Source organism: Ornithorhynchus anatinus, chromosome X3, assembly GCF_004115215.2.
Source record: "Ornithorhynchus anatinus isolate Pmale09 chromosome X3, mOrnAna1.pri.v4, whole genome shotgun sequence".
Lineage (NCBI taxonomy): Eukaryota > Metazoa > Chordata > Mammalia > Monotremata > Ornithorhynchidae > Ornithorhynchus > Ornithorhynchus anatinus.
Genome location: NC_041751.1, coordinates 32,413,323 through 32,436,724, shown reverse-complemented (window position 1 = coordinate 32,436,724; position 23,402 = coordinate 32,413,323). Strand labels below are relative to the sequence as shown.

General features: G+C 51.0%; 3 protein-coding genes across 3 annotated transcripts; 2 read left to right on the top strand and 1 right to left on the bottom strand.

Annotated features, from left to right (window-relative positions):
• Nucleotides 1-395: 395 nt before the first annotated feature.
• Nucleotides 396-1,361, bottom strand: ORNANAV1R3005 (vomeronasal 1 receptor ornAnaV1R3005). The gene has a single exon (NM_001253397.1). The coding sequence runs from the start codon at nt 1,359-1,361 to the stop codon at nt 396-398; it is 966 nt and encodes a 321-aa protein (NP_001240326.1).
• An 11,967-nt stretch (nt 1,362-13,328) lies between these two features.
• Nucleotides 13,329-14,328, top strand: ORNANAV1R3006 (vomeronasal 1 receptor ornAnaV1R3006). The gene has a single exon (NM_001253398.2). It carries the CDS (start codon nt 13,387-13,389, stop codon nt 14,326-14,328), a length of 942 nt encoding a protein of 313 aa, NP_001240327.2. The 5' UTR covers nt 13,329-13,386.
• A 6,968-nt stretch (nt 14,329-21,296) lies between these two features.
• On the top strand, nt 21,297-22,295 carry ORNANAV1R3007 (vomeronasal 1 receptor ornAnaV1R3007). The gene has a single exon (NM_001253399.1). It carries the CDS (start codon nt 21,297-21,299, stop codon nt 22,293-22,295), a length of 999 nt encoding a protein of 332 aa, NP_001240328.1.
• The last annotated feature ends 1,107 nt before the right edge of the window (nt 22,296-23,402 follow it).

Genomic DNA, 23,402 nt, shown 5'->3' with positions numbered 1-23,402 from the left:
TTGAGTGCTTACTGGGGGTAGAACGCTAAGCGTCTATCCCCGACTAACAGTCGATTGCCACCTTCCTGAGAGAAAACAATCCGCCCAAAGCGACCTGCAGGCAACCCAAATCAACCGACAATAATAATGACTGCGGTGACTGAGAAGCATTTACTACGTGCCAGGCAGCGGGGTGGACACAAGCAAATCGGGCTTCACGATCTTAGTCCCCGATTTTACCGATCGGGTAACTGAGGACCGGAGAAGTGAAGCGATTTGCCCAAGGTCACACGGCAGACCGGTGGTAGCGCCGGGATGAGCATCCGGGTCCTCCGTTCCCAGACCCACGCTCTCTCCACCAGCCCGGGCCGGAGGCCCAGGTGGAAGGCACGGGGAAACCCCGACGGAGAGGAGGATTAGGGGGTGACGCGTTTATCCGAGGACTCCAGGAAGGAAGAGGGATTTCTCCCCCTGTCAGTGAAACACTGAGGCTTGGGGATGCGGGGATCCCCGCTGAGGAGCACCAAGGGGCAGATGGAGCGGTAGCACGCCGACAGAAAGGCGGTGGCGCTCTGCAGCCCACCGTCGTAATCCGTCAAGAAACCTATGTAGAAGCTGACGCAGCTGTCGATGCAATAGATGCAGACGAAACAGCAGACGAGGAGCAGGATGGTGTGAATGGCCCGGGTCTCGGCGGAGGAAGCGGCGGAGCGGCCGGTGCCGTGGATGTGCCGGACTCGCCCGTGGTGTCGGTGTAACACGATCGCCACGTAGCCGCTGGCCCCGCTCATGAGGAGCACGAAGAAGAGATCGCGTACGGTGATGGCCGTTAGAGTGGCCGCGACGCTGAATTCGTTACTCTTGGGGATGGTAGGACAGTCTTTGGAAAGGTAAGTGTTGCCCGTGGAGGTGATATTTCTGGTGGCTCGGGCGGAGGCTATTAAATTGATGTAGATCAACAGATTAAGCTTCCGGAAGAAGAGGAAGGAGGGGAGGATGTAACGGGGGGCTCTGGGTTTGAACCGGGACCACCGGGAGGTGCCGGGGCTGACGGTGACGGCCTGGAGCACGCTCAGGAGGCAGGTGGTGCAGATGGACAGGCCCCGGGCCACTCTCCTCAAGTACACGACCGTCTTGCAGCCGACATCATCCAGAATATTCTTCATCCCGAAGGCCGCCATCGTCTCCGGGACGCCCCGCGTGAGAAGGGTGATGGTATTGCTCACGGTCAAGTGGCCGAGAATAAGGTCGGTGGGTTTCTTCTGCTGGGGCTGAGAAATGAAGACGGAGATATACATTAAGAACATCACTGCGTTCCCCAGCACCCCGGTAACCGTCTGGAAGACGAAGGAGCTTCCCAGCATCCGATCACTCAAAAGCATCGTCCTGATTTCTTCAGAACCGCCGAATCCCGAGATCCCCGCATAAAAGCCAGAAGGGAGCGTCAGCGACCAATGCCGGCAAGTGGAAGTCAGGAGAGACTTAGGATAAGAGTCGGCCTATCTCCGCCAAGAATCGCGAGAAAATTGCCACGATGCTCTGCAGCTCGGTGGGACAATCCATCAACCCGTCCATCGATGGTATCTTTTCGAGCACTGACTCTGTGCAGAGCACCGTACCAAACACTTGGGAGAGCATAGTATGACAGAGATGGTAGACCCAGCCGCTGCCCGCAAGGAGCTTACAGTCTACGGGGTGAAACGGACGTTAATGTAAATAAATAAATCACTGATGTGCGCGTCAGTGCCGTGGGGAAGTGCAGGGGTGACACGGAAGGGAGCGGGAGAAGAGGAAGCGAGGACTTAGCGAAGATCTCGTGGAGATGTGCTTTTAATCTGGCTCTGGGAGGGGGGCGAGCGACGGTCTGTCGGATGTGAAGCGGGAGGGAGTTCCAGGCCGAAGGCAGGGCCGAGGGTCGGCGCAAGATAGATGAGACTGAGCTACTGGGGAGAAGTCCGCGCATTCGAGGAGTGACGTTTGCCAGCTGGGTTGTAGTAAGAAACCAGAGCGGTGAGGTAGGAGGGAGTGAGCTGACCGAGTGCTTCCAAGCCAGCGGCAAGGAACGTTATATGATCATGGAGCGTTATCAGAAGTGTTTCTGGAGAGCTTCCCGGATGCAAAGCGCGGTTCTAGTCTCACGGGATATTCACCTGAAGTAAAAAACATTGACTCAAGAAGAAGGGTCAAATTGCAGAGAGAGGAAATACGCAGTAATAAAAACCAACGGGCAGGTGGGCAGAAATCCCAGCTGAAGAATTTTGAACGCTTAGTCGACTTCCCGTGTGATGTCCTTTGGAGACTTAGGACGCGTTCCCACAAAGGCCCAAACACATCTGCAGCAACCTGGATCTCCAGATTCAGGAGGATAAACGACTGAAGCCGTGTGGTCTAGCGGAAAGAGCCCGGGCCCGGGAGTCAGAAGATGGGGGTTCTAATCTCACCCGCTGCGTGACCCGGGGCAAGCCACTTAACTTTTCTGTGCCTCAGTTCCTTTTCCAGTCAAATGGGAATTCAATGTCTGTTCTCCTTCCTACTCTGTCTGTGAAGCCCACGTGGGACCTGATCATCTTGTATCTACCCCTGTACCGAGTAATAATAATAATAATAATAATAATGATGGTATTTGTTAAGCGCTTACTACGTGCAGAGCACTGTTGTAAGCGCTGGGGGAGATACGGGGTAATCGGGTTGTCCCACGTGAGGCTCACGGTTAATCCCCATTTTACAGATGGCATAACTGAGGCACAGACAAGTGAAGCGACTCGCCCACAGTCACCCAGCTGACAAGTGGCAGAGCCGGGAGTCGAACCCATGACCTCTGACTCCGAAGCCCAGGCTCTTTCCACTGAGCCCCGCTGCTTCCCAGTGCTGGGCACATAGCAAGTGCTTTACAAATACCACAAGTGTTAGCATTGATAGGTCATCTGCCTTTATTATTCATTATTTATAATAAAGTATCGATTGCTGCTAGTAATAATAAAGGCAGATGACCTATTAGACCACGCTCCGAGACGTCTGTCGGATGTCACGACCTCTTTCGCTAACGCATTCTAGTGTTTAGTAAATATTCCTAGCCTGTGCCAAATTAAAATTCATTATTTTCTGCAGTTGGAGTTAACTTACTTCTCCTTGATATTCAGTGGGGATGGAGACCACTGGATTCGTGATCGTTTATTTCCCACAGAACAGTGAAGAAAAAGGGGAGAGAAACAGAAGAAATCGCCGAGAAAAAAAAGACCAGAGGAGACAGAAGGGAGTGAAGGAACAGAGAGATTGGACTAATAATAATAATAATAATAATGTTGGTATTTGTTAAGCGCTCACTATGTGCCGAGCACCGTTCTAAGCGCTGGGGTAGACATAGGGGAATCAGGTTGTCCCACGTGGGGCTCACAGTCTTAATCCCCATTTTACAGATGAGGGAACTGAGGCACAGAGAAGTTAAGTGACTTGCCCACAGTCACACAGCTGACAAGTGGCAGAGCTGGGATTCGAACTCATGAGCCCTGACTCCAAAGCCTGTGCTCTTTCCAATGAGCCATGGAAAGGAGGAAAGAAAAGAGAGAAATATGAAGGAGAAAATGCACGAATAGGAAGAAGGAGAGAAGGTGATAGACATATCAGTACCGGGAGTATTTATTTAGCCCAGGCCCCGGGTACAGAACTGTCCTAAATTCAAGGAGAATATCCATTCATTCATTCAATAGTATTTATTGAGCGCTTACTACGTGCAGAACACTGTACTAAGCGCTTGGAATGGACAAATCGGTAACAGATAGAGGCCGTCCCTGCCCTTTGACGGGCTCACGGTCTAATCGGGGGAGACGGGCAGACGAGAGCGATGGCAGTAAATAGAATCAAGGGGATGAACATCTCATTAAAACAATAGCAAATAAATAGAATCAAGGCGATGTACATCTCATTAACAAAATAAATAGGGTAATGACAAAATAAATAGGGTAATGAATATACCAAGTTATATAAAAGACACATTCCCTAAGCTCCGAAAACCTCAGTGGATTTAATTTGATGAATAGGCAGCACAAGTACATAAACAGAAGAGATGAGAAAAGAATGGAAAAAGAGGTAAGAAAAAGAAAAGTGGAGGCAGAACGCAGGGAAAGAAAAAGAAGTCAATCCATAGTCCTTTGGGAGTCAGAGGTCATGGGTTCGAATTCCGGCTCGGCCATTTGTCTGACTGCGGGCAAGTCACTTATCTTCTCTGTGCCTCAGTGACCTCATCTGTAAAATGGGGATCAACTGGGAGCCTCTCGTGGGACAACCCGATGACCCTGTATCCACCCCAGCGCTTAGAACAGTGCTCAGCACATAGTAAGCGCTTAACAAATACCAACATCATTATTATCACTTACTCTGTGAAGAGCACTCTCTTGAGAATTCGGAGCAAACAACGGAGTCAGTAGACATCATCCCTGGCGTCAAGGAGCCTACAGAGGGTGTGTATAAGGGTGTGCGCGTACTGTGGGGAGGAAAGGGTGAGATGAATAGTATTTAGGGAGTTAAAAAACTTTTAAAAAAGCGCGTTAGAAAGGCAGAAAGGAAGAAACAAGGAGCTGATGATAACAAAGAAGGAGCAAGGAGAGAAAGGGTGATTTTTAAAAGGCCAGGAAAGAGGAAAATGACAAGATAACTTGGGGGGAAAGGCACAGAAAAAGAATAAAATGAGAAAAGACGGAGGGGAAGAGAAAAGGTAGAGAGAAGATAGCAAGGGAACTAGAAAATACTAGGGAAAAGAGATCAAGGGACACAAAGAAAGAAAATAACAGTCTATTCACGGTGCCTCACTCTCTTCTCCCCTGTTATCTACCTCTTGCTCCCCCGATTAGACCGTAAGTCCGTCGAAGGGCAGGGACCGTCTCTATCTGTTACCGATTTGTTCATTCCGAGCGCTCAGTCCAGTGCTCTGCGCCTAGTAAGCGCTCAATAAATGCTATTGAATGAATGAATGAATGAACATCCTTCCTCCTGCCTGGAACTCCCTCTACCTTCATATCAATCAGCGGTATTTATCGAGCACTGACTGTGCGCAGAGCACTGTGCTAAGCGCTAGGGACAGTACTACACCCCAGAGTCGGTAAGCCCGTTTCCCGGCCCACAGTCTGCCGCCTAGAGACCAAAACCAGATCCAGGAAGGTGAGATTTGGAAGAGGAACGGGAGTGAAAGAGGTGAAGATTAGAGTCGAATGACGGAAACGAGAATCGGCAGCGCGGCCTGGTGGAAAGATTCCGGACCTGGGAGTCGGGGAACTGAGTTCTAATCCCGGCTGTGCCGACTGGCCGCTGGGTGATCTTGGGCAAGTCACTCAGCTTCTCTGTGTCTCGGTTTAATGATTATTATTATGGTACTCGTTAAGCACTTACTCTGTGCCACGCGTCGTTCTAGGCGCCGGGGTAGATACAGGTTAATCGGGTCGGATCCGGTCCCCGGCCCACATGGAGCGCACGCTCTCAATTCCCGAAACGCGGCAGATGGAGGTGGGGTGTACTGGGAGGGATGCGTCGGCTACGGAGCGGAGATGACTTGGCGAGCCAGACTTCACGTGCGGGGCACCGCATTCGCTTCTGTTCAATTCGATTGGACCGCGAGCCCGTCAAACGGCAGGGACCGTCTCTATCTGTTGCCGACTTGTTCGTTGCAAGCGCTTAGCCCAGTGCCCTGCGCGTAGTAAGCGCTCAATAAATACTATTGAATGAATGAATTCTAGGGAGCGTACAGTACAACCGAATCAGCAGACGTCCGGAGAAGCAACGTGGCCTAGTGGATGGAGCCGGGCCCGGGAGTCGGGAGGACCTGGGTTCTAATGGTCCGAGAGGCTCCGCCTCTCGTCTGCTGTGTGACTCCGAGCAAGTCACTTGACTTCTCTGGGCCTCACCCCATCCGTAAAATGGAGATTTAAGACCGTGAGCCCCGAGTGCGACAGGGGCTGTGTCCAACCTGATTAGCTCTATCTATCCCAGAATGTAATACGGTGCCTGGCGGAGGATAAGCACTGAAATATCACTTTTTTAAAAAAGGTAAAAGATACTCACCTGGCTGGTCTGTGGGGCTGCTGGCTGAAGCGCTTGGTCCCGAATCTGGAGGAACTGATGGGGCAGCAGTTATAAGATCCAAGGGGTGGGAGTTTTTCTCCCCCGGGGCCGAGATTATCACGTCACACGTTATGACTGCGACACCTCCTGGAAGGGGAATTCCGGATGTCTCCGGTGGAAAAGCGGCCTCCCACCTGCTGCGTGTCCCCGCTGCCGAGGCGGCCGGATTTTTCTTCGCCCCAAGTGTCGGAAGTGTGTGCGGAGTATGTGCCACGACGCGTGGCACATAAGTGCTTAACGAGTACCGTAATAATAATAACTACTATTAAACCGAGACACAGAGAAGCTGAGTGACTTGCCCAAGATCACCCAGCGGGCAGTCGGCACAGCCGGGATTAGAACTCAGTTCCCCGACTCCCAGGTCCGGAATCTTTCCACTAGGCCGCGCTGCCGATTCTCGTTTCCGTCATTCGACTCTGATCTTCTCCTCCCTTTCACTCCTGTTCCTCTTCCAAATCTCACAGGATGTCTCCGGTGGAAAAGTGGAATTCAGCGGGCAATTCATCATTGAAAGGTTCGCCAGCGGAGTCACCGGTTGGGAGTGAAACGCTTCAAGTCATAATGATAATAATAATAATAATCCTGGTATTCGTTAAGCACTTAACGACGCGCGAAGGACCCTTCTAAGCGCTGGGGGGATACACGGTGATCAGGTCGTCCCCCGTGGGGCTCACACGCTTCATCCCCATTTGACAGATGAGGTAACTGAGGCTCTGAGAAGTGAGGCGACTTGCCCCAAGTCACACAGCTGCCAAGTGGCGGAGGCGGGATCAGAACCCATGACCTCCGACTCCCAAGCCCGGCCTCTTTCCACGGAGCCACGCTGCGGAGTGTGAGAGAGAGAGAGAGGCCTCTCGGGGACGCTTACCGTCGGAGAATCCTCTAGCTGAGAAGAGTGAGACGCGCCGAGGCCTAGTGGAAAGAGCAGGGATATGGGTTCTAATCCCAGCCCCGTCACCTGCCTGCTGTGTGACCTCGGGTGAGTCACTTCACCTCTCCCTGGCCCAGCTCCCTCGTCCGCGATATCGGCATTCAGTGCCTGTTCTCCCTCCTACTTCAACTGTGAGTCCAGTGCGGGAGCTGGCGGCACTACCCACTAGGCCACCCCTCTTCTCTCTCAAATCAGAAACAATTCCTGTCCCGCGTAGGCTTTCGGTCCAATGGGGACTGAGCAGCGATTTCGTCCCCATTTTGCAGATGAGGAAACTGTTCTACAGCAAAGTTAAATGACTTGTCCATTGTCCCACACCAGGCAAATGGTAGAATCAAGATCACCTCAACGCTTAGTACGGTCAGCGCTTAACAAATATCATAAAAAATAAGGTCACAGATCCAGGCTTTACATTACAGAACCTCAGCCAAGGGGAGGGATCTTGGAAAGGGGCCCGGGCTGGGTGCGACGGAGGCCGTGGGTTCTAATCCCGGCTCTGCCGCTCATCAGCTGTGTGACTTTGGGCAGGCCACTTCATTCATTCATTCAATAGTATTTACTGAGCGCTTACTATGTGCAGAGCACTGTACTGAGCGCTTGGAACGTACAAATCGGTAACAGATCGAGACGGTCCCCGCCCTTCGACGGGCGCACCGTCTAATCGGGGGAGACGGACAGACAGGAACAATAGCGATAAATAGAATCTAGGGGATGAACATCTCATTAAAACAATAGCAAATAAATAGAATTAAGGCGATGTACAGTTCATTAACAAAATAAGTAGGGTAATAATAAATACATCATAAATAAATAATGATAAAGAAACTTCACTGCTCTGTGCCTCGGTGACCTCATCTGTCAAACGGGGATGAAGACTGTGAGCCCCACATGGGGCATCCTGATCTCCTTCTATCTACCCCAGGACTCAGAACAGCGCTAGGCGCGTAGTAAGCGCTTAACAAATGCCATCTTTATTATCATATTATTATTATCGACCCCCGCAAACCAAATGTTGAATGCCTCCTTGGCGACAAATTTCAACCACCAAGATTTCCAAAATCAAAATCCACCCAAGCAGCCGACGATTAGTTGATGATGGAGAGTGGGTGTCAGTAACTGAACATTACGTTTTTGGACTGTGGAAGATAATAATAATAATAATAATAGCCGCGGTACCGTTTAAGCGCCTACAGTGCGCAGACCGCTGGGGTAGATGGCATAAAATCAGATAACGGTTGTGGGGTTTATAAAGTGCTTATTATGTGTCGAGGAACTGCTCTAAGTACCGTGGTAGATAGAAGATAACCGGGTTGGCCACAGTCCCTGTCCCACTTGGGGCTCACGGTCTTAATCCCCATTTTACAGATGAGGGAACTGAGGCCCAGAGAAGTGAAGTGACACAACAGACGAATGCAAAGCTGGGATGACAGTAATAATTATGGTACTTGTTAAGGACTTATTGTGGGCGAAGCACTGCTCTAACCGTCAGGATTAGAACCCGGGTCCTCCTGGCTTCAAGGCCCTTGCTCTATCCGCTAAACCACCCTGTTTCTCTCAAGCAGCGTGGCTCAGAGTCAGAGGTCACAGGTTCGAATGCCGCCGCTGCCACCTGTCAGCTGTGTGACCTTGGGCAAGTCACTTCACTTCTCTGGGCCTCAGTTCCCTCATCTGCAAAATGGGGATTAACTGTGAGCCTCACGTGGGCCAAGCTGATGACCCTATATCTACGCCAGCGCTTAGAACAGTGCTCTGCACATAGTAAGCGCTTAACAAATACCGACATTATTATTATTATCAAATCAAAAACAATCCCTGTCCCGTATAGGCTTTCAGTCCAGTGGGGACTGAGCAGCTATTTTATCCCCATTTTACAGACGAGGAAACTGTTCTACGGAAAAGTTAAATGACCTGCCCATCGTCCCACAACAGGCAAGTGGTAGCATCAAGATCAAAATCCGAGCCAAGCAGCGTGGCCCGGCGGACGGATTCCGGACCTGGGTGTCGGAGGATGTGGGTTCTAATCCTGGGTCTGACACCTGCCTGCTGTGTGACCTTGGGCAAGTCACTTTACAGTCTGTGCATCTGTAAGAATTAAATCCTACTCCCTCCTACCTCGGCCGTAAACCCCATCTGGGACGGGGTCTCTGTCCGACCTGGTTACCTGGTATCTACTTCGGCGCTTAAAACGTTACCTGGCACATAGTAAGTGCGTAAGAAATACTATTAATATTAATTAAGTCTCCCGTGAGAGATACTGTAATTATTAATCCTGTACCCTTTCCAGTAGGACATGCCGCTTCTAGGACTTTCTTTTGTTCCGGTGAGCTACGGGGTGCAATAAAAAAGGTCTAGAAGCTAAGGAGAACGCGTCCGCCCTTCCACTCCCCTCAACTACTGCTCAGACCAAAATCCGCAACCGGTCCTGGACCCCAGTATTCAAGGAGAAGGGGGAGAATTGGGGGCGAGATCAACGGAGAGCTACAGATTATATTTCTAGGCTGTAGACTATAAGCTCCTTGTGGGCAGAGAATGGGTCTTCATTGCGTTGTACTCTCCCAAGTGCTTAGTAAACTGCTCCTCACACAATAGGCGCTCAATAAGTACCACTGATTGACTGATAGATATGGAGAGGATGAACAGGCTGGGGGATCAGATGTGAGAGGACGATCCAAACCCACTAGGACGTTAAATTTTAGAAAGAAGAAGGCGGTGCATCCGTTTCCGTGCGGATCATCTCTGGCGGGGAGCAAAGTTAAACAGAAGAAGGGAATAATATCACGGCCACTATCCAGTCTTTGTACACCACATAATCATTTGAAATATGAAGTGCTCGAGTTTCTCCTAATAATAATAATAAGGGCATTTTTTTAAGCACTTACTGTGTACCAAGCACTGTTCTAAGTACTGGGGTAGATACGAGTTAATCAGATTGACACAGTCCCTGTCCCACATGGGGCTCACACTCTTAACCCCCATTTAACAGATGAGGTAACTGAGGCCCAGAGAGGTGGAGTGGCTTGCCCACATCATCCGGCAGACGAGTGGAGGATCTGGGTTAGAACCCAGATCCTTATGACTCCCAAGGCCTGTGCTCCATCCACTAAGCCACACTAATTAGAAAGAAGAATAACTGTGGTATTGTTATTATAATAATGTTGGCATTTGTTAAGCACTCACTATGTGCAAAGCACCGTTCTAAGCGCCGGGGAGGATACAAGGCGACGGGGTTGTCCCACGTGGGGCTCCCGGTCTTCATCCCCATTTTACAGATGAGGTCACCGAGGCCCAGAGAAGTGAAGCGACTTGCCCGGAGTCCCACGGCTGACAGGCGGCAGAGCCGGGATTTGAACCCGCGATCTCTGACTCCCCGGCCCGTGCTCCCTCCACTGGGCCGCGCTGCTTCTCCACTTAATGTTTTGCATTTAATGTGTGCCGATCACTGGGCCACATATAAGATAACCAGATCGGAGTCCTCACCTTTCAGATGAGGAAACTGAGGCACAGAGAAGCGAAGTGACTTGCCGAAGGGCACAGGGCGGACGAGTGGCAGAAGCGGGATTAGAACCCAGCTCCTTCGGACTCCTCCCGGGTCCGCCGGGCCACGACGGTGGGAAGGAAGTTTCCCCCCGGGTGACGGTATAGAGCGTCTCGTCCACCCTGAACTCCCCCATCCTCAGCCTCTCTCTCAACCTCACCCACGGAGACCAACCGCTTGCCTTTGGAAATAACGGTGGTGGAAAACTTTCCGACGGCTGCCGCCGGGTCCTTCCTCCGGCGGGAAAACCCATGGGGCGGGGCGGGAGTTTGACGTTCCTTTCGGCTTGAGGATTCCAAGTCTCATCCCCTGGCAGAAGCACCGATTGCTCAATTCCTCGTTTCCCTCGTTAACCTGTCACCGGCACCCGCTGAGGGGAAGGCTTCTCGCTGGGGAGGGAAGTCGGCCGCTCCATCGGAGACCTCTCCAGGTTTCCTCGCAGAGAATGACCCGGCCGCAGAGAGTGACACGGTAACGGCGGCCCGGAGGGAGACGCGCTCCCCCTCACCTCGTCCCTAGATCTGCCCCATCGGTCCCTCCAGATTCAGACGGACCGAGCGCCTCGCTCTCAACCCAGCAGCGGCACGGGCGGACGCGGGTGAGTGTTTCCCCATATCTTAGGGTTGCTTCGTAGACCCTTCCTCCCGGAGAGGAAGGTGGGACAAGAGCCTGTCTTCCGGGATGCTGGGAATGGGGTGATCCAGGAAAAGGTCCCCGATGGGAGTCTCAGCCAACGGCTGAGTCTTCAGGATTTCTACCTCCTCTCTTCCAAAAGCCGGAGGCAGGAGACCAGGGTTTGAAAACAGGCACTGCCGCTCGCCTTCTGTTTTACCTCGGCTTCTCGGTGCCTCGGTTTCTTCGCCTGTAAAACGACGGGAAACTACCTGTTCTCCCTCCCTCTGAGCCGACGAGCACAGTGGGAGACGGAGACCGCGTCCAATCTAATCATTCCTACCGCTTATCATCATTCTTGGCACACGGTAACGACTTGATAAATATCACCCTCATCGTTATTGCCACCGGAACCGTTACTATTATTATAAACCCGGATGCGGGAGGACTGGCAAGGAATAATTCTAAGGAGCGGAAGCTCTCGCTGGCACCTTCTCAGAAGTCAACGACCGGCTAGAGCCCGTATATCAAATAGTTTAATAGCGTCCTCTCCGCCTTCCACGCGGACACGTCCAGTGCCGTGTCTGAGAGTGAATTACTCGAAGGAAAGGCATGAGAAAAGGAGAATCAGAACACCGACCACACTGTTATATTTCGATGATGAAATCCCGCCACCCCTCAGAGACCTAAAGTTTTATTCTCCAGAACTCAAAGTGTTCTCACATCTACACTCTCGTTTCAGTGGCCGGTAGTATATTTTTATTACCCTATTTATTTTGTTCGTGAGGTGTCCGACCCCTTGATGCTATGTATGGCGATTAAGTTGTCTGGCTTTCGTCCGTCCGACTCCCCAGATTAGACTGTGAGCCCGTCGACGGGCAGGGATTGTCTCTCTCTGTTGCCGAATTGTACATTCCAAGCGCTCAGTACAGTGCTCTGCACATAGGAAGCGCTCAATAAATTATGAATGAATGAATTTACCGCCTGTTTAGTGTGTAAAAAACACTGTTCTAAGTGGTCGGGACATCTCTTCCTCACTGCACAGCTATCCGTGAGAGGTTTAGGTCTTTTCCCGAGGGAACCGGGTGAAGCTTCTGATGCCTTTAAATCCGAAATCGGGTCTCCTCAGTAGCGGTGACAGAGTGGGATGGTGACGTTTATTGAGAGCCCAATTTGTGCGGCCCAATCATAGGAGCTTGGGAAGTACGGAATAATGAAGTGACGGGCTTCCTGCCTACCAGGCGCTTCCCCGGGAAAGCAGCACGGCTTAATGCAGAGAAGCAGCGTGGCTCAGTGGAAAGAGCCCAGGCTTGGGAGTCCGAGGTCATGGGTTCGAATCCCGGCTCTGCCGCTTGTCAGCTGCGTGACTGTGGGCGAGTCACTTAACTTCCCTGTGCCTCAGTTACCTCGTCTGTAAAATGGGGACTGAGACTGTGAGCCTCACGTGGGACAACCTGATGACCCTGTATCTCCCCCGGCGCTTAGAACAGTGCTCTGCACATAGTAAGCGCTTGACAAATACCAACATTATTAATGGAAAAAAAAGCAGGCCTGGTAGTCAGAGGACTCGGGTTCTAACCCTACCTCTACCATTCACCTGCTGCGTGACCTTGGGCAAGTCACTTACCTTCTCTGTGCCTCGGTTCCCTCATCGGCAAAATGGGAATTCAGGGCCTGTTCTCCTTCCTACTTAAACTGGGGGACAGGGACTGTGACCAACCTGATTAACTTGTATCTACCCCAGCTCTTAGAAGAGCGATTGAGACACAGTCGGCACTTGTTTGTTTCTAACAAACTTAATTTTGTATAGTTTGTTTCTGACAAATAAAAACTGGATCACCTGACCTGGCTGCTATGAAAAGGATCATTGGCGGGGGAGGGGGGGGGGTGTTGGCAGCTGAGCCCTGCCTCTTTCCCATCTATATCTAAACTCCAGGGGCGGAACACAAGAAGCCGATGATCCTCCGAAGCGACTGCAGTTGGACGTTCTGGCTGGTGTCCAACCAACCTGGAGATCATTCCGTGCTTCTAGGCAGAGGTCGATGGACAATTGTCTTGTGCTTCTCCTATTCCATCTTCCCAGGGTTTACGATCCTTTCTGGTCTTAAAACAGGATTATCCGGATTCTGCCGTTCCGAAGAAGTCAAGAGGATGTTTTTTGATATTGGGAATTTCCTACCTCTTCCAGACTGGGGTCGGCGTGCTGGGCAACACAACGATGTTCTTGGTGTACCTCTCCATCTCTGTGGCTCAGCCCCAGCAGAAGAAGCACACAGACCTGATCCTCACCCACCTGACGGTGACCAACACGGTGACCCTTCTCACGCGGGGCGTCCCAGAGATGATGGTGGTCTTTGGGATGAAGAATATTCTGGATGACGTTGGGTGCAAGGTAATCGTGTATGTGAGGAGAGTGGCTCGGGATCTGTCCATCTGCTCCACCTGTCTCCTGAGCGTGTTCCAGGCCGTCACCATCAGTCCCGGCACCTCCTGGTTGTCCCGGTTCAAGCCCAGAGCCCCCCATTACATCCTCCCTTCCTTCTTCTTCTTCTGGCTCCTGAATATGCTGATCTCCATCAATATAATTGAATCCGCTAAAGCCGTTAGAAACGGCAGCAACACGGAAAATACTTACATCACGAAATACTGTTCTACTATACCCAAGAGCAGTGACGTTACCGTCACTCTAACTTTAACTTGCATGACTTTCCGAGACCTCGTCTTCGTGTTCCTCATGAGCTGGGCCAGCGGCTACATGGTGTTCGTGCTACACCGACACCAAGGACGAGTCCGGCACATCCACGGCACCGGCCGCTCCCCGAAATCCTCCACGGAGACCCGAGCCATTCACACCATCCTCCTCCTCGTCGGCTGCTTTGTTTCCTTCTATTGCATCAACGGTCTCATCACCCTTCATTTGAGCTTCTTGAAGGATCACGACACTGAACTTCAGAGTGTCATGAACTTCCTGTCGACGTGTTTTCCCTCGCTCTCCCCCTTGGTGTTGATCTGCCGAGATCCCCGTTTCCCCTGGCCCCAGTGCGTCCTCGAGATGACGAGTTGTTTCGGTCCTTCCGTGGAACACAGGGATCAACGTATCGCCACCCGGACCTTTTCTGTCTCCAAGTTTCCCCAGGAAAACGTCTGCCTCCGGGCATGAGCAGGGGTTTACAGGAAACGAAACTCTTGTTTTCGGTTCGTTCTCCCCAACGTGTGCTGCACTTCCATGTTTCCTCCCTCTTCGACGACCTCCGGGTGGTTGCCCATCCACCTCCACATCGAACAAAAACTCCTCGCCCTCGGTTTAAAGCACTCAATCACTTTTCCCTTCTCTACCTCACCACTCTCCTACTCTCCCACTCCTCTTAGCTCCTCTGATGCTAACCTTCTCACTGTACCTCAGTCTCATCTAGCTCATCTTCTGCCCACATCTGGCTTGGAACGCTCCCCCTCTTCAAATCTGACAGATATTAACTCTCCCCCACTTCCAAGTCTTACTGAAGGCGCATCTCCTCCAAGAGACCTTCCCTAAGCCCTCTTTTCCTTTTCTTCCACTCCCTTCTTCGTCGCCCCGACTTGCTCCCTCATTCATGTATATATCTGTATTTTATTGATTGATACTGGTGTCTGTCTCCCCGCAGAGAGCGTAAGGGCCGCGCACACACGTATAAGCGCATACCTATGTGAGGGAAGCAGCCGTGGCTTAACGGAAACAGCACGGGCGGGGGAGGCGGGGGTCTCCTTGACTTTCCCCTAACCGTAGACAGCACCAGCATCCTTCCGTAATCTTGGCATTATCCTCGACCCGCCTCTGTCTTTCAGCCCTCTGATGCCAACCGATAGAGTGTGCCTCGGTTTCCTCTATCTCACCGCCAACCTTCTACTCATGTCTTGACACTGGCTTGGAATGCTCACCCTCTTATCCAAAAGACAATCATCACTCTCCCCCCTCACCCCCCGTTCCAATTCTCACTGAAGCCACATCTCTTCAAAGAGGATTTCCTTGACTAAGCCCTCATTTTCTCTTCTCCCCCTCCCTTCTCTTTCGCCCTAGTACTTGGATTAGCTCCTTATTTACATCCCTGATTTTCTTTGAGACGACGAGATGTTTCCATCCGTCCGTGGGTCACAGGGATCAACATATCCCCTCCCAAACTCCTTTCTCTCCTCAGGTTTCCCCAGGAAGATGCAAATCAATGGACACGAGCAGGAGTGAATGTCAACTCAATCTTTTTTGTTCACTGTGGGCAGGGAATGTGTCTACCAACACTTTTGTATTGTACTCTCCCAAGCACTGTAAGTGCTCAATAAATGCCATTAATTGATTGGTGCGTATCTTAGGTGCTTACTACGGTTGGCAGCAGTAAACACCCCTGATTCACTGAATGCTGACTGATTCAATCCTGGTCTTGAGCGCAGCTGGAGTTTCTGGGAGCCAGACTGGGTGTAATGTGATCATTATGGTGTCTGTTAAGCGCTGTACTAATGGGTTAGGAGGTAGCTCACTGTGGGCGGAGAAGGTTTCTGCCAACTCTGTTTTACTGTACTCTCCCCATCAATCAATCTACCATATTTACTGAGCACTCAGTGTGTGCAGTGCTCTCCACTAAGAACTTGGGAGAGCATAATATAACAGAGAGGGTAGATGTGTTCCCTGTCCACAAGCTTCCAGTGTAGCTTTTACAAATGGGGTAACTGAGGCCCAGAGAAGTTCAGTGTCTCGCCCAAGTTCACACGGCAGACAGGTACCAATCCCAAGCCTAAAGAACCAGGGGTGAGGCGGGAAAAGGGCTTCTCCTCTAGATTGTAAACGATGTTGGCAGGGAGCAGACATACCAACTTAACTGTATTCTCCGAAGCGTTCGATACGGTGCTCGGCGCACGGGAAGCGCTCAGTAGATATCACTGATCGATGGGATCGAAACTGTTTCTTTGAGCCCGATGATTCTACCAGGAAACTCTTTGAAATGAGATTTTAAATATAGATTGAAAATACAGGAAGCCATTACCCTCCGACCCCAAGGACGATATAGCCCGGGGCAAGGGGGCCCTCCTCCACCGGTAATGAGGTCGGTATCCGTTAAGCGCTTCCTACGTGCCAAGCACTGTTCTAAGCGCTGGGGTGGATACAGGGTAATCGGGTTGTCCCACTTAGGGCCCATTTTCCGGATGAGGTCACTGAGGCACCGAGAAGTGAAGCGACTTGCCCAAGGTCACACAGCTGACAGGCGGCGGAACCGGGATTAGAACCCGTGACCTCTGGCTCCCAGGCCCGGGCTCTTTCCACTGAGCCACGCTGCTTCTCAATAAGAGGGTGTTACATCTCCCCCATCCCTCTCCTCCCTCAGACCCCTCCTTCAGTCCCATCCACAGACGGCATCCACGGTCAGATTTTGGAGACATTCCACAGCCGGTTTACACCGAACCCGGTTTGAGAACCAGCAAGGGGAGGCCTGGATTCTGTGAGATCCCTTCCGGCTCTAGGATTCTCTGAAAATAGCCCTCCCCGAGGGGTAACTAGGGTACACGGCTCAAGACCCCTCGATGGCGCTTTTGCAGCCAAAGGGTTTGTCGGTTAATTGCTCGCTTCATTCACTGAACAGTCTCGGGGACCTGGGAAGGAGGATGATTGGAAGCGGGAAAGGCTGGTACTTCCTAAGGGGGATGGGTCGGACTCCCCCTCCAGACAGTGTCGCAGACGCAGCGAGTGACACGATAATCACAGCCGTGGGGAGATGAGGTCACGTGCCCTCAATCCTATAACTGCTTTCCGGTCAGCCCCTCCGGATTCAGACGGACCACGCGCTTCACCCTGCGACAGCCCAGACCGGCCCGGTGAGTGTTCAATCCGTCGACCGATCGATCGTATCGGCTGAGTGCTCACTGTGTGCAGAGCACTGTACTAAGCGGCAGGGAGAGTCCAGTACAACAGAGCTGGCGGACACGTTACCTGCCCGCAGCGAACCTATGAGCCTACGAACAGTGAGCCTAAAGGGAGAGACGGACGTTAATAAATTGCAGATCCGGACATGAGAGCTGTGGGGCTGAGGGAAGGGTGGAAAGGGGAGAAAATCCAAGGGCAGGGGAGACCCAGAAAGGAGTGGGAGAAGAGGAAATGAGGGCAGAGTCCAGGAAAGACTCTTGCAGATGGGCCTTCAGTTAGGCTTTGAAGTGGGAGAGAGGAACTGTCTGTCAGATACGAAGAGGAAGGGTGTTCCGGGCCGCGGCGGGATGTGGGCGGGAGATGGGCGGCGAGAATAGTCGTGGGTTCGACTCCCAGATCTGCCACTTGTCAGCTGTGTGACCGTGGGCAAGTCACTTCACTTCTCTGGGCCTCAGTTCCCTCATCTGGAAAATGGGGATTAACTGTGAGCCTCACGTGGGACAACCCGATTACCCTGCATCTCCCCCAGCGCTTAGAACAGTGCTCTGCACATAGTAAGCGCTTAATAAACACCGACATCGTTATTATTATTACAGACGAGATTGAGGTACAGAGAGTAGGGTGGCATTTAGAGACACCGAGCGTGGTGGGCTGGGTTGTAGCGGTGAGGTAAGGGAGGAGGGCGCAAGGTGACTGAGCGCGCCGTTTCCTGATGTCTCGGTCTCCAAAACGGGGGAAGGCGTGACATCTTCCTCCCGAAGAAGGAAATTTAGCAGAATCCAAAGGTCAGGGACTATGGGTCGTGGATAGGGGGTGATGCTTTGGGAAAGCTTCTAAGGTGCAGCTTGTGCGAGCGGTTAGAATTCTCAGCGCTTCTCCCTCCTCCGCACCAAAAACCTGCATGAAACCCTAAGCCCGGTTGGAGGGAGTCCGGCAGAAGGGGAACTCTAAGGAACAGCACTACTTTCTCCGTGTTCTCAGCGGAAATCTACTGGCTAGAAATCGCCCCTCAAATACCCCAACGTCCATTTCTCGTCTCCTGGGGTCGTGGGTCGCTTCTCCTGATACTGAATGCTGGGGTACGGAAACCAAGTCACAGTTACGAGAGTGTGACTGAAAGTAGAAAAAAAAAAAAAAAAAAGAGAGAAAATCAAGTCAGCAAAGGGCTGTCTCCGTTTCTGTAAATCAGTGATGTGATCCAGTTGCACCTTCGCTATCCCCACCCCCTTTATTCTTGAGAATTCAAAACGGTTTCACATCTGCAGTCTCATGTCATCTTACTACTATTAATAATAATGACCGTACTTGTTAATTGTCTTTTTAAATTATGATAAAATAATGATCAAACTTGGCACTTATTACGTGCCAAGCACCACGATGAGCACTGGGGTAGATACAAGTTAATTTCGAACACAATCCCTGTCTGCCAACAGTCTTCATCCCCATTTTAGAGAGGAGGTAACTGAGGCCCAGAGAAGCGAGGGGACTTGCCCCAGGTCACACAGCAGATGTGGGCAGACACAGCAGACACACGCAAGTACAGTGCTCTGCACACATTAAGTGTTCAATTAATACGATTTAATGAATGAATGCATCCGGATCGAGGAAAGAGGGGCAGGTTTTCTCACAGGGGAATCAAACGCAACGACATCAGGGATGAGACGTGGCCATGGCCAGCCAGTTCTCAGTCAATCTCAGTTAAATTAGATCGTGTCACCCCCTTAACTCTCCCAAAGCAAGTATGTCAGCGTCTGAGCATGGGCCCGGGAGTCAGAAAGACCTGAGTTCAAATCCCGGCTCCGCCACTCGTCTGCAGGGTGATCCTGAGCAAGTCGCTTCGCTGCTCTTTGCCTCAGTTCCTTCATCTGTAAAACGGGGATGACTGTGGCCAACCTAATTAGCTGGCATCTAACCCAGCACTTAGAACAGTGTCCGGCACGCAGTAATCGCTTAACAAATACTAAGACTGTGCTCTTCATGGCCAAAAGTGCAAAGAAGTGGTCATTCCCGATTCCTTAAATCCTCAGTCGGTAAGGGACCCGGATAGATCATCTAATCCATCCCTCTGCCTCCAGGGGTGACATAATTCAAACAATCCCCCACACTCTCCCCATCTCCACAGTACTTAACCATTCTCAGTGAAATGGACCCTCTCCCCTCTTCTGGCCAAATTCATTCATTCATTCAATAGTATTTATTGAGCGCTTACTATGTGCAGAGCACTGTACTAAGCGCTTGGGATGAACAAGTCGGCAACAGATAGAGACGGTCCCTGCCGTTTGACGGGCTTACAGTCTAATCGGGGGAGACGGACAGACGAGAACGATGGCACTAAACAGCGTCAAGAGGAAGAACATCTCGTAAAAACCGATGGCAACTAAATAGAATTGAGGCGATGTACAATTCATTAACAAAATAAATAGGGTAACGAAAATATATACAGTTGAGCGGACGGGTACGGTGCTGTGGGGATGGGAAGGGAGAGGTGGAGGAGCAGAGGGAAAAGGGGAAATGAGGCTTTAGCTGCGGAGAGGTAAAGGGGGGATGGCAGAGGGAGTAGAGGGGGAAGAGGAGCTCAGTCTGGGAAGGCCTCTTGGAGGAGGTGATTTTTAAGTAAGGTTTTGAAGAGGGAAAGAGAATCAGTTTGGCGGAGGTGAGGAGGGAGGGCGTTCCAGGACCGCGGGCCAAATTCTCCAGTGAGTCTCGGTGCGAAAGATGGAAATATTTAACTCGTTCCCCTACTGCCCCAATTCAACCCCGAGTTGCCTTCCGCGAAATGGGGCTACCGTTCAGTATCATCTTCCAAATTCACTGTCCAGCAAGAATAGTCTTTGCAAATCAGTCAATTCATGGTATTTATTGAATGCTTCCCGTTTGCAGAGTCCTGTAGGACGTGTTTTGCTTTGTTTTGTTCTGCTTTACTTGTACTAGGCAAACGATTCATGTATTGATTTTGTTCCCCCGCTTCTTCCCATTTCACTCTCCTTGCTTCTCCCGAGCTCGACGTCTAACCACCCTTCCGCTCTCAACTCCCCCGCTTCCGTGTCCTCCCTCATGCTGTTCCCCCTCGGATCCACCAGACCAAAGTTCTCCCTATGTTCAAAGACCTCCTCTAATAAGTCTTCCCCAATTAACTCCCAACGGCCTGAGTTGCATCAACACAACAGTCATCGATGTGTCCGTTATATTGTACTCTCCCAAGTGCTTAGTATATTCATTCAATCGTATTTGTTGAGCGCTCACTGTGTGCAGAGCAGTCTATTAAGCACTTGGAAAGTACAATTCAGCAACAAAGAGAGACAATCCCTGCACACAACGGGCTCACAGTCGATGGCATTTGTTAAGCGTTTACTATGTGCCAAGCACCGTTCTAAGCCCTGGGATAGATACAAGGTTATCACGTTGTCCCACGTGGGGCTCACAGTCTTTGTCCCCATTTTACAGATGAGGTAACCGAGGCACAGAGAAGTTACGTCCCTTGCCCGAAGTCACACAGTTGACACGTGGCAGAGCCGGGATTCGAACCCACGATATCTGACTCCCTAGGCCGTGCTCTTTCCACTAAGCCACGCTGCTTCCCTTAATGATAATTGTGATATAGTATGATAATACGGTGGCTATAATATATAAATGTAACACATAGTGACAAAAATAGGAATTACATGTAAATATTAGAATAATCAGTTTCAAGTGAACTGCCTGTGCCGAGGTTTCACCTGACATCATTTCTTCTCACTTTCAAGATGGAAACAGTTGTCCTTTAACTAACTCGGACTTCAAGGTTTACGAGAAGCCAACTTTCTTATCTCCTCTATATTGTAATAGTAATAATAATAATAGTCCCTGTCAAGTGCATTTGCCAAACACCGTACTAAGCACTGGGGTTGCTATTAGATACTCAGATTGGACACAGTCCCAGTCCCACTTGGGGCTCACGGCCTAAGTAGGAGGGAGTAGGATTGACTCCCCTTTTTACAGATGAAGTAACTGAGGCACAGAAAAGTTAAGTGACTTGACCAAGGCCACACGGCAGGCACATGGCAGAGTTGGGATCGGAACCCAGGTCCGATGACTCTGACTCACCAAGGATCCATCATCACGGAAACTTTCCTATGCTCTCGAGCAGGGATAGGCTAACTAACCCTTGTCCTCCGTTTCCCAAGTTCCCGCTTCCCATAATTTCTCACTCCCAATCCCTTCTGATTTTTTATGTTGAATTCTCAGGATTCTGCATTTCTAAGGAGATGAAGACACTGCTTTTAAGTGACCAGGTATTGGGAATCTCCTTCCTCTCTCAGACCGTGGTGGGCGTGCTGGGGAACTCGGCGATGTTCTTGGTGTACGTCCACATCTTCGTGGCTCGGCCCCAGCGGAAGAAGCCCACGGACCTGATCCTCACCCACCTGACCGTGACCAACACGGTGACCCTCCTCACGCGGGGCGTCCCGGAGACGATGGCGGCCTTCGGGATGAAGAATATTCTGGATGATGTCGGCTGCAAGATCGTCGTGTATTTGAGGAGAGTGGCCCGGGGCCTGTCCATCTGCACCACCTGCCTCCTGAGCGTGTTCCAGGCCGTCACCGTCAGCCCCGGCACCTCCCGGTGGTCCCGGTTCAAACCCAGAGCCCCCCATTACATCCTCCCCTCCTTCCTCTTCTTCTGGAACCTCAATTTGTTGATCTACGTCAGCTTAATCACTACGGCTCAAGCCACCAAAAACGTCACCACCACAGGACACACTTACATTTCAAAATATTGTTCTACCATCCCCAAGAGTAACGAGTTCGGCGTGGTGGTAACTCTCACCGCCATGACCCTCCGAGACCTCGTCTTCGTGTTGCTCATGACCTGGGCCAGCGGCTACATGGTGATCGTGTTGCACCGACACCACAGACAAGTCCAGCACATCCACGGCACCGCCCGGGCCCCGAAATCCTCCGCCGAGACCAGGGCCATTCACACCATCCTGCTTCTCGTCAGCTGCTTCGTGGGCATTTACTGGATCGACTGTAGCATCAACCTCTATATGAGTTTTGTAAAGGGGTATGATAGCGAGCTGCAGAGCACCATAGCCTTTCTGTCAGCCTTCTACCCATCCATCTGCCCCTTGGTGCTGATCACCAGAGATCCTCGTTTCCCTAAGCCCGAGTGTCTCTCCCAGAATGGGAGACCCCTTTCACTTCCCGCGGATCACCAGGGTGAGCACGTCTCCGCCCCGGCTTCTTCCCGAACGTCTCCGTGAGGACTCGAGCGTACGTGCGTGAGCGAGTTCGGGGAAAGCTTCTCCTTATCGATTTTTCCCTCCTAATCTTGAGGGAAGCTCCTGAGACTACAACTTGGGACCTGGAGGAAACTGAGAGTTTGGAAAATTTCTGGGCTTCTCTCCCTAGGTTTGGGGTGGTCTAGCTTGACCATCTCAGCCCCGCCTCTGAAAGTAAAGGTCAGTATAGACAGAAACCTGAATGTTTAAAGCATAAACATTTAATGTGATTTGTTATGCAACACTTCAGTGTCTTTACATTTTCTTTGGAGCACTTGGTTCCCTAATTATTCTGCTCCTGTCATGTATCCACTCCCAGTGCTTAGTACAGTGCTTTGCACCTAGTATCAGTGATCATCAACGGTGGTACTCACCGAGCACTTGCTGAGCACAGAGCGGTGAATTAAGCACGTTTAATAAATACAATTAATATTGCTGGTCATCATTGTTATTATTATTATTGTTATTTCACTGCTTTCTGTTGCTAACAAGATTCCAGTCAGTGCACTCCTTCACTAGGGTGAGGTTGACCTCCCAGGTTCCCAGATTCCTTTCCCAGAATCTCACTGTAGATTCCTATCACAGTGTGGCACCATGGAGTTCCTCAGGAGAAGAGAAGGAAAAGCCCCCAGAATTCCGTATAGTTTTTATCAACCTGAAAAACCCATTTGACACCATCGGGAAATCAGGGATCTGGCAATCACTTGGGACATTTTCATTCATTCAGTAGTATTCATTACATGCCTACTGAGTACAGAGCACTGTGTTGAACGCTTCAGGAGATAAAAATAAAGGATGAACAAGACTTTGTCATTAGTACTCAAGGGGGCTCACGGTGCAAGAAGGGGGCCGTGGAAAGTTGGCAGGGAACACATGAGGGAAGATTTACTATGTAAAAACCTAAGAACCCAAGGAGAGTGATAAGCACGATCAAAAGGCAAGACAGTTGGGATTAAAGGAGCCATTTTCAGGTTCCCCAGGCAGGGCTGTCCAGGGTTCAATTGTCTTAGGAGCCACAACCAAGTCCTTCCCAATTTGGGGAGTCACAGATGATATCTAAATTCTGTCTTACATCTGAAACCGAACTCC

Excerpts from the sequence above, each read along its gene's own strand:
- ORNANAV1R3005 (NM_001253397.1), bottom strand. The coding sequence starts at position 1,361 with ATGCTTTTGAGTGATCGGATGCTGGGAAGCTCCTTCGTCTTCCAGACG.
- ORNANAV1R3006 (NM_001253398.2), top strand. The coding sequence starts at position 13,387 with ATGTTCTTGGTGTACCTCTCCATCTCTGTGGCTCAGCCCCAGCAGAAG.
- ORNANAV1R3007 (NM_001253399.1), top strand. The coding sequence starts at position 21,297 with ATGAAGACACTGCTTTTAAGTGACCAGGTATTGGGAATCTCCTTCCTC.